Source organism: Clytia hemisphaerica, unplaced genomic scaffold, assembly GCF_902728285.1.
Source record: "Clytia hemisphaerica strain Z4C2 unplaced genomic scaffold, Clytia hemisphaerica genome assembly, whole genome shotgun sequence".
NCBI classification, from domain to species: Eukaryota; Metazoa; Cnidaria; class Hydrozoa; order Leptothecata; family Clytiidae; genus Clytia; species Clytia hemisphaerica.
This window is the reverse complement of record NW_027104471.1, coordinates 855420-866672: the sequence shown is the minus strand read 5'-3', so window position 1 is coordinate 866672 and position 11253 is coordinate 855420. Positions and strand designations below refer to the sequence as shown.

General features: G+C 39.5%; 1 protein-coding gene across 1 annotated transcript; it reads left to right on the top strand.

The window, feature by feature from the left end:
* LOC136821286 (tudor domain-containing protein 15-like) lies at positions 1-8977 on the top strand. The gene is given in 4 exon segments (XM_067077518.1): positions 1-726; positions 1546-3222; positions 3224-5138; positions 5494-8977. Coding segments are annotated over 4 exon segments (6837 nt in total). The 3' UTR covers positions 8013-8977.
* Positions 8978-11253: the final 2276 nt, after the last annotated feature.

The window sequence follows — 11253 nt, the reverse complement described above, 5'->3', positions numbered from 1 at the left end:
ATGAGTGAATCAGATCTCCAAATGATCAGTCCTATCATTGGGCAATATTGCTGTTCAAAATTCACTGAAGATGATGGGTGGTACCGTGCCTGTATCCAAGAGGTGCATGGGAAAAAACTTACTGTGAAGTACATTGATTACGGAAACTCAGAGCATCTAGATATTGATCGAATCAAAGTTTTGAATTCTGACTTTGATGGTTCACCAAAGTTTGCTTTGCCCTGTTGTTTGGAAAATCACGAGCAACTGAAATCACTCAATACTGCGACTGAAACACTTTTGGATAAAGAACTCACTGTCCATTTCAAATCACAAGAGGCGCCTTTTAAAGTTGAAGTTTTGATAGATGGAAAACCTTTATCAAAGACGTTGCTTGAGTCAATTAAACCAGCCGCACAGCCAAAAACAGAAGTGTCTATCAACCCACAGCCATCAGTAACAAATGGCCATGCGTTCGCTACAACTATCCCAAAGTTTCCTGACACAGCTACAATAGGACAATCATATCCCATGTACTTCTTAGAAGCTGCTTCCCCTCACGAATTCTTCTGTCAACCAACTGCATCTGAACAAGAGCTTTCAACTCTGATGGAAAGCATTGCATCTTATATCGCAGCAGGGAAGACTGAACAGTTCAATGGTCGTCCAGGAGATTTTGCTTTGGGGATGTATAAAGAAGATGGTGGCTGGTATCGTGTTCAAATTCTTCAAAAATCAAAACAGACGGTAAGCTCTTTGTTTGATTCCTTTTTTGAGATTGTATTCTGAAAGGACCTTACTTAATTCATAGGATACAACCATGTATGCCCAAGAGGGTGACCTTTTGATCCCAACAAGTCCAATGCCATGGATATCATAGAAATAGAAAAATTCAGTCCCTCGTGGGTTCCTTGTTGGTGGAAGAATTTTGTGAAAAAGCTATATGGTCTCTAGTGAGGTCTTAGCACAAAAATACTTCAGATGGTGATAAAAGCATGAAATTTGGCACAGATGATCCTTAGAAGGTCTAAAACTTAATTTTAAACAGTAACACCAAATTTTCCTACCTGGCCTCCTGCCAGATGACGTCATCAGGTGGCTGGGCAAAAATTTATTTTTTTGAAAATATTCAAAATCTGATGGTTTCAGCTGAAATGCTGATGAAAATTGAAAATCTTCCTATCAAAAGTTATGGAGATTGAAAGTTTTGTGATGATGTCATCACAAGCTTTTCCAGGCAACCTCAATTTTCGTCAAATTTTTGCCCAGACACCTGATGACGTCATCTGGCAGTTGGCCAGGTGGCAAAATTTAGTGTTACTGTTTAAAATTAAGTTTTAGACCCTCTAAGGATCATCTGTGCCAAATTTCATGCTTTCATCACCATCTGAGATATTCTTACGTTCTTATGTGCTAACAGACCTCACTACTCATATGATTCAGAACCATGTCTTTTTACAAACTTGAAAAAATAAATCCCAGGTAGGAGGGGTCATTTGTTCATCCCTGTCAACACAAATCATTTGGTAAGATTTAGAATTTCAACCAACTAATTTGATTTTTTAGTACAACGTTTGGTTTTGCGACTATGGCAACAAAGATATCGTATCAAGAGATCAACTTTGTATGTTACCATCTTCACTGGCCACTCTACCACAACAAGCTGTGTTATGTTCACTTTCCAACCTCATCTCAGCCACTAACGAGTGGGGTAATGGCGCAATCGAAATGTTTAACACCATTTGCACAGACCAATCATTTGATGTCAAAATTGTTGAGAAGGAATCCGCTAAGATACAAGTTGAAATGGTCAATAAAGCAAATCAACAGGACATTTCCAAGATGTTGATTGCTGCAAACTTTGCGAAATCAAAAGACCAACCATTAACTCCTGAACCTGCAGCTACACCCAAACCTGCAGCTACACCAAAACTTTCCTACAAATCCCCCGCAGTAACGGAGAAAGAAGTTGCGTACTGTACACAAGCTTGCTCGTCAACACTCCTTAAAGTTCAGTTACAGAAGTATGAAGACCAACTTAATGCACTGATGGAAAAATTATCTACTGAAGCACCCAATTGCCAAGCAGTCTCATCAACAGACGTTGGAACACCTTGTCTTGCAGTTTTCACTGAAGACGAGGGTTGGTATCGTGCAGAAATCACAAAAAGCAATGGAGATAATGCAACGGTTTCTTTTGTAGATTACGGAAACACCCAAGATTGCAAAGTTTCAAGTTTGAAATCGCCTTCCTCAGAAATGGTTCAACTGCCAAGAACGTGCATTGATTGCATTTTGCACGATGTCAGTGCCACTGATATTGATTCTTCAAAGAGCTTGGAACATCTCAAGTCCACCCTGGTTGATCAACAAGTTACACTTGAAGTTAAAGTACCTCTGGATAAAAACAACTCACTTGAAGCATACGTTTATCAAGATGGAAGTGAAGATCATGTCAACGATCTGCTATATTCTCTGTTCGCACTCGAAGAAGAATCCGTAGCAGAAACCCAACCTCCTGCTTCACAGCCGGCTCCGCAAGCTCCTGAAGAGAAAGCCAAACCAACACCTCCTGCCAACCTTTCCTATCAATCTCCCATAGTAACAGAGAAAGAAATTGCGTACTGTATGCAAGCTTGCTCGTCAACACTCCTTAAAGTTCAGTTACAGAAGTATGAAGACCAACTTAATGCACTGATGGAAAAATTATCTACTGAAGCTCCCAATTGCCAAGCAGTCTCATCAACAAACGTTGGAACACCTTGTCTTGCAGTTTTCACTGAAGACGAGGGCTGGTATCGTGCAGAAATCACAAAAAGCAATGGAGATAATGCAACGGTTTCTTTTGTAGATTACGGAAACACCCAAGATTGCAAAGTTTCAAGTTTGAAATCGCCTTCCTCAGAAATGGTTCAACTACCAAGAACGTGCATTGATTGCATTTTGCACGATGTCAGTGACACTGACATTGATTCTTCAAAGAGCTTGGAACATCTCAAGTCCACCCTGGTTGATCAACAAGTTACACTTGAAGTTAAAGTACCTCTGGATAAAAACAACTCACTTGAAGCATACGTTTATCAAGATGGAAGTGAACGATCATGTCAACGATCTGCTATATTCTCTGTTCGCACTCGAAGAAGAATCCGTAGCAGAAACCCAACCTCCTGCTTCACAGCCGACTCCGCAAGCTCCTGTCGTAAAAGCACAACCCTCGCTTCCTGCAAACCTTTCCTATCAATCGCCCATAGTAACAAAGAAAGAAGTTGCGTACTGTATGCAAGCTTGCTCGTCAACACTCCTTAAAGTTCAGTTACAGAAGTATGAAGACCAACTTAATGCACTGATGGAAAAATTATCTACTGAAGCACCCAATTGCCAAGCAGTCTCATCAACAAACGTTGGAACACCTTGCCTTGCAGTTTTCACTGAAGACGAGGGCTGGTATCGTGCAGAAATCACAAAAAGCAATGGAGATAATGCAACGGTTTCTTTTGTAGATTATGGAAACACCCAAGATTGCAAAGTTTCAAGTTTGAAATCGCCTTCCTCAGAAATGGTTCAACTGCCAAGAACGTGCATTGATTGCATTTTGCACGATGTCAGTGCCACTGATATTGATTCTTCAAAGAGCTTGGAACATCTCAAGTCCACCCTGGTTGATCAACAAGTTACACTTGAAGTGAAAGTATCTCTGGATAAAAACAACTCACTTGAAGCTTATGTTTATCAAGATGGAAGTGACGATCATGTCAACGATCTGCTATATTCATTGTTTGCGCTTGAAGGATCTGAAGAAACTGAACCCTTCATCGAAACGCAACCTTCCGAAGTTGTACCTGTCGTAGATGAACAACCGAAACAAGAACCTGCAAAGTCTCCAGGATCGCAAATCACCCAAGGAACAAGTATCGCCTACCCTGAAATCATCCTTGAAAATAACTACAGTGCTGTCTGTTATGTCATTGATGATGCCACACACTTGCGATGTCAGTTGACCCAATTCCAAGGACAAATTGACCAAATGATGGTGCACATTGCAAACAGTGTGGGTGAATATCCTCCACTTGAAGCTTGTGAAGAAGGGAAAGTTTGTGTTGCCAAGTATGCAGCCGATGGTGGATGGTACCGAGCCAGGATTGCCAAGAAGGATGACCAAGGCGCTCATGTTTATTTCGTTGACTTCGGAAACATAGAAGTGATACCTGAAAGTGACCTCAAAGCAATCCCCATCGAATGCACCGCTTTACCACAGACCTGCATAACTGTCCAACTGAATGATGTACATCCTGAAGATCTAGATACTAACGCTGCCAAGGCTTGGTTGGTTGAGCAATTACTCGAGCGTGTCGTGAGGTTGGAAGTCAAGAATAAAGAAGGGGTTGACGTCATCAGTGCTAACGTCTACTCGGAGGGAAGAGATCACCACGTCAACGACCAACTCTATGAAATGTTCGCATTAGAAGAAGATGTCGTTATTGAGGAGACTGTTTCTGAAACACAATCAGTTTCTGAAATTCAATCTGAAGCCCCGATCCCTACACCTGTTGAACCAGTCAAGTCGACCGTTATACAACCAAATTTATCTGTTGGTGAGAAACTTCCTGCGATTTGTTATCTTGTTGAATCTGCGACAGTCTTGAAATGTCAACTTTCCTCGTATGCATCAAACGTTGACGAAATCATGAATACGCTCAGTGTAGCTGGATTATCTCTACCGCCTCAAGGAAGTGTAGCTGTTGGAACTCTTTGTGCTGCACAATATGCGTTAGATAAAGAATGGTACAGAGTTGGTATTCTAGAAGTCAATGGCTCATCAGTTAAAGTCGAGTTCATTGATTATGGATCCGTCGAGACGATCGAAAGCACTGATCTACGATCGCTCCCTGAAAACTTGAAGAGCACCCCACAAGCGTGCTTAACCGTACACCTACACGACGTCCACACGGATGATATCGATACTAAGGCAACCAAAGAGTTTTTGGAAACCACTTACAATGAACAAGAAGTTGATCTTGAGATCATCGAACTAATGGAGCTGCCAGCCGTTTCCGCCAACGTATATGCTAAAGGGAACACCGAACAACATATCAATGATTGTATTTACGAACGATTCGCAATGGAAGAGGCAGGCACTGAAGACTCTGGAATCTCAGTAGGTAACTACTTCATCATATTTTAAGGTCTTTGAAGGTTATTTCAGCTCTGTTTTCAATATTATTTTGTGTTAACTAGCTGTGATCTGAAATAGCCTCCAAAGATTGTGTGCACATTTATTTACAACACAATAACAACACGAACAGTTCGATGTGCACAAACATGAGACTCTAGTCACAATTATTCACAATTCCATCACTTTTGATGTCACGTTTTGACTTCAAGTTGGCCGGGTTTTATCCATTTTGTGTTTTATCAACCTTTCAACACATTCACGCCAAACGTTTTTTATAAAGTTGCACAATGAGAGAGATTTATGGTCTTGTTTGAAGAATATTTATTTTGCATTCTTTTTAGGTGGAGCAGATATCGTAGAGGAACCGAAGTTGGAGGATGATGTTGTGTACAAAGTCAAGTGTTTGAGAGTTGGTGAAGAGTTCAACCTTCACTGTCAGTTGTTGGATTATATTGACGTGTTGAAAAAGTTTTTAAATGAAGTTAATGAAGAAGGGAAGATTATCCCATGTCGTGCAAACGTCCAAGTTGGATCTTTTTATTTCGTACAAGCAGCAGACGACAAAAAATGGAAACGAGTACAACTCGTCAAAGCAGAAGAATCGCAAGCAATTGTTCATTTTATTGACGAAGCAACGCAAGATTCGGTCTCTGTTAATCAAGTATTTATGCGATCCAAAGGATTTATTTCAAAAGGTCCGCCACAAACAACCATTGAAGTGAAACTTAGAGACCTCAATCATTCTAACATTAGAAAGAATGCGCTCAACGAATGGCTCTCCAACAACGTCATCGACCAAACACTCAACCTCGCAGACGTTTCTTGCAAAGAGACTACAATAGAAGCAAACGTATTCTTTGAAGATGTAAAGAGCAGTATCAACAACCAAATCAGCGAACTGTTCTCCATCTCAGGAGAAGTCACCCTCATCGATGAAACAATCAGCACACTCGAATCTACGACTCAATCAGAACTGTGTCCCGAAATCAAAGACTTTACTCAAACTTCCATCAATGATTCGGAGATTTCAGGAATCGAACCATTATCAAGCACTTTAAATAACACTATATCCACTTCAAAGACCAGTGCTCCATTCCCAAAAGCTCAATTGGACGCATTTGAAAAGGTGTTGTGTACTTATGTCGGATCTTCACAGGCAGTCAGTTTCCAGCTATTGAAGTACGAAACCGTGTTAAATGTCATCACAGAATTATTGGTGGACGCGCCAGCAGAAACGATCAATGAAGACGTCATTCGCGTCGGAATGGCTTGCATCGCCCGTTCTGTGGAGGACGGAAACTGGTATCGCGGTGAAATCATCTCCATCGATCTTCAAGGCTATGGTGTGTTGTTTATTGATTTTGGAAATCGTGAAGTAGTGCCGGCTGCTAATCTTCGTGAAGTGTTTGACGTTCGTTTCATGCAGCCAGCAACTTGTGTGACCTGCAAACTGGCCAAGACATTATCCTTGGATGAAGAAAAAACGAAAGAATGGCTGGAAGACAATTGTATTGATGAAATGTTCCATGCCTCCTTCACAGACCCAGCAAGCGCATCTCCATCTGCAACTATCACTTTTGTGGACAAGATTGGTATCGCAAGCGTTAACGATATCCTTCAAACGCAATTCAGTTCGGGTGCTGAACTTACCCTTGACGAGAAGCCACCGCACAAGATCGAATATATTAAAGGAATTGAGGTGGAAACGACAATTGATCAGCATGATCTCAAATGGATGGTGCCAAGAACAGGGTCCTACGAAAAAGTTGTATGCGCTTCATTACTTGGCCACAACATGTTGAATTTTCAATTAGTTCGTCTTCAAAAGAAGTTGGACAAATTGATGAGTGATATCGCAAATGGATTGGACGATCTTAAAGGTCCTCGATTCCTTGAGAAGAACAGTCCTTGTATCGCCCAATTCACTGACTTGCAATGGTATCGTGCACGTATACGTCAACCTCATGATGGGTATGCCACTGTCGAATTCGTGGATTATGGAAACGTAGATGAAGTCATCGTTGAAGATATTCGTGGCATTAGATCAGAGTATTTGAACGAGCCAGTGTTCTGTTTGAAATGTCGCCTTCATGACGTTGAGATTCCGTTGGAGAACCAAGAAAGTGCGGAAGAATACCTCAACAAAACGGTTGTGGAAGACGCGCCGGAAGTCTTCATTCGCATCGTCCAATATCATCCCGACACCCAGATCGCTGACGTTGTTTTAATTCAAGAAGGACACGATATCAACGAGTTCTTTCGAATGAGTTATGGTTCAGTGGATAGTATTCTACGTGATTGCGACGTTCGCCTGTTCGACAAAGTGAAGATTGCAATCCCATCAACACAGAATCTGTCTTCGTTTTGGTGCATGTTACATGAATCATCTGACGAACGTGAACGAATGATGAAGGAGATGAACGAAAAATGTCCCTCCTTGGAACCTGTCGTCGATGTTCAAGTAGACCAAAAATGTTGTGCGTTGAGTCAAGATGGTAACTGGTATCGTGCTACTGTCGAAGAGATCGTTGAGAGTAAAGCAAAGGTTCTCATGGTTGATGTTGGGTTTTCAGAAAAAGTCGAGTTGACAGCTCTTCGTCCAATCACTCCGAAGTTCCTAATGCTTCCTGTGCAAGGCTTCATGGCGTCTTTCTTCAACTTAAGACCTTTGAATGATGGTTGGTCTGATGAAGCTGTCGAGTTTTTCAACACTATTTGCAAGGACGAAGTATTGACAGCTACCATATTGAACTACACTGACCAAATCCGCTCAGTTGCTCTTTCAAAAAGCAACGAAGATCAGGTTTATGAACTGCTTTCGAATAGAAAGTTTGCTGTTGCAAAGAGTCCACAGATATGAAAATGAGTGCCTGTGCGTGTGTGTGAGTCGTTGTCGAGTGTCTTCCTATTGTTCATATTTGAATTTATACAAAAAAAGTTTATACTTAGTTTTGCATTATTAGGTCCGCCAAAATACGAAGATTGCTTCGGTGGAGGCTTGTTTTGTAGTTCTATAAAATGTTTATTTTTGATATTTCGCATAACCTTTGCATTTTTGAAAAAACTCTTTGTTTCGTTTCGATAGGTTGTTTGACAACATGTAACTCCTTTTTCGTCGAGCCGTTGTTTGTATAGACTAGTAAACTAGTCGGTTATTACTTATAACCTTATAATAAAACTGTCAATCAAATAATGTAAACACTAATTAAATATTCAGCGCGCGTGAGAGAAAAGGAAAATAACCGACTAGAAGCTACTTCCAACGCCTTTTTTTCTTCACCTAAAATCGTAAGGAGAGACATACAGATTTCTGTATGTCTGACCCGTGCGGGATTTCATTTATTTTTCTTTCTGTTTATTGCGTTTTTAGAAATGCTCATTTATTTATATGTTCCCATGTTCAATGTTACTATGAAATATCATTTAGTCAAAAAAGTTGGATGGATTCTCAAAAACCTAAAAAAAGTTGCAAAATTAAACAACGTTTTTTGAGGGAAGTAGCTTCTAGTCGTTGAAATTCAGAAAAGAGACGCAACTTCACCCCTTCGATTCTTTTTATTTGGAGCTTGATTTTTTGTATATGGGTCTGTTTTCAACGACTAGTTTACTAGTCTATTGTTTGTATCTTGATTCACTTTTTTGTCGTCTCAGCAGGTTGCAAAAGCAATATGAATCGCAACTAATCGTGGTCTTTTGATTGAGTTAGTATATATCTAGTCAATGTCTGAAACTGCTGAGAATTCCGTTTTAGTTAACCACATAGGGCATGTAAAGATTTATGTTTTTAGTTACCTTTATGTAGACGTTTTATATTTCATTTACAGATACTTTTGTCGTTCAATTTTTTTTCTCCCCGTTGATGCTGGGCTGCACGCATCCCCTCTGATATGTTTTGATATAGGGGATTCTCATCGTGTATAAAATTCCCGTCCATGAGTTCGATATGTCTTGGATTTTTTACAAGATACTTGTAATGATTTTAATAAAATTCTCGAAAGTCGTGACCCTTATGACACGCACATACATGCTTTTTATAAGCAAATGTCTGCTATCAGGCTCGCATTATGCTTAGCATTCTATTGTTCTTAAACGATAAAGCCATTATTTAAGTACTGAAAACTTAATCTGCATATGCTTATAAACGTTATGCATATAGAAATAACATACACCCGTAACCTGTTTCCCTGAGTGCCCCGTCCCCGGGGTTTAGCCCATGATGGACAAAGCAGTTTTCCACTAATCTTCTGCCGATAATAATGGTGTTTTTTTTTTCTGGGTGCAGCTCTTTTATCTCATAAGAAATTACAGCATATGACCCCTAAAACGTCCAATTTGAAATTGCGAATTTGAAGAAATTTTCGAGATTGAGAGAATTTTTTGTTCATAATATGGTCTATATTGCCCTAAAAAGATCAATTTTAGAGGTGATTTTTTTTTAATCCTGAAAATATTCTTGATTCGCGTGAAATTTTGGCCCGCTGGGGGGGGGGGCTCATCTAGATAAGCTGTTTTTTTTGTTTTTTGTTTACCAAATCCAAGGTTTTGTTTTAATTGAAAGGTCTGATGAAGTAAAAACAAGTGCGACAAGATTAGAAAAAGGTTCATTTCACGTCTCGAAAAAACTTTCGATCTTTCACTTGTTTGCAGGATATCGTTGCGTTAAAAAGTAGCTTTAATTTATCTGACTCAGCATGAAGACACTGCCTAAAATAAGCTCCTTTTATTCCCGTAGAAAAACTTTAAAAAAGAAACATGTACTTGCGGTATGATTTGAGTCGTGACCCTTATGACACGCACATACATGCTTTTTATAAGCAAATGTCTGCTATCAGGCTCGCATTATGCTTAGCATTCTATTGTTCTTAAACGATAAAGCCATTATTTAAGTACTGAAAACTTAATCTGCATATGCTTATAAACGTTATGCATATAGAAATAACATACAGCCGTAACCTGTTTCCCTGAGTGCCCCGTCCCCGGGGTTTAGCCCATGATGGACAAAGCAGTTTTGCCATAAATGGAGACTTGGAACTAGTTTCTCCGTCAAAAGTACAATTTTAAAAGTTTTGTGGTGGATTTAATTTCGCGAATCAGGAATCTCACGCGTGTTCGCGAGTTTTAATTTCGCGAAAATGGCAAAAATTCGCGAAAATTAATCCGATTAAAGTATATCAATTCAAAATTCCCTGAATTAACAATTAAATCGCAAAAAAAGTGCCTTTAGCGCAGCAATAGTGAATCTCCTCCTATAGGTAGGATTTGAAGCCATTAAATCCCACCTAAGTTGCCCAACTTAGCGCGGTCCGCGTTAGGCTGCTGGCATCCACTAACGGATTCGTGCTCCTTATAGAGGATGCTTAATAAGCTATATTTCCTTTGTCCAGAGATTTGCCGCCTTTAGCCGATATACGGCTAAAGACATTTTTAGCTGGCGAGTGTCTACAAATATAACATTACGTAATGTTTAAATTTTCTGTGAGGCACCAAATCATAGATTGGAAAATATATTTGGATTTTGAAAAAAAAGTAGGCGGAAGGAAGTTTGCTTGTTTTTCTTCCTCCTTTCTTGTTTAATGTGGAGATTTTGTAAAAGATGAGAAATTAGATTTATTGAATTTAAGTGCCCTGATGTATCTTCTGTGTGCACCAACAAAGTTTTGCTTGATAAAACTACATTTTGATGCTTTAATTTGGACTTGCATGAGTGCATAATTTTTTACCACACTGGATTGGTTGATCACTTTGGCTCCAGATAATTGTTTTGTCAGTTCTACAGATATGTTGCAGATTATTTCAAGGTATTCTAGTTGTATATACAGTACATTTTGGGGGTCATATTGAATATTTCTGACATTACTTCTTTAAGATTCTACAAAAGGGAGTGTTGTTGTTCCTTCAACAAGGGCCTTTAAATGTTAAAACAAATAAAGGACTTTTCTTCAGCTTTGGCATTTCACTTTTTAATACCGTGTGGCCTTTGTATCTTTTCAGGTGGGAAAGTTTTGATAAATTTACAGACCAGATATCTTATAAAAGCAAAAGTCAAAAATAAATCTACAGACTGTACATAATGCGCGCATCAGATTGTTTTTTATCTTTTT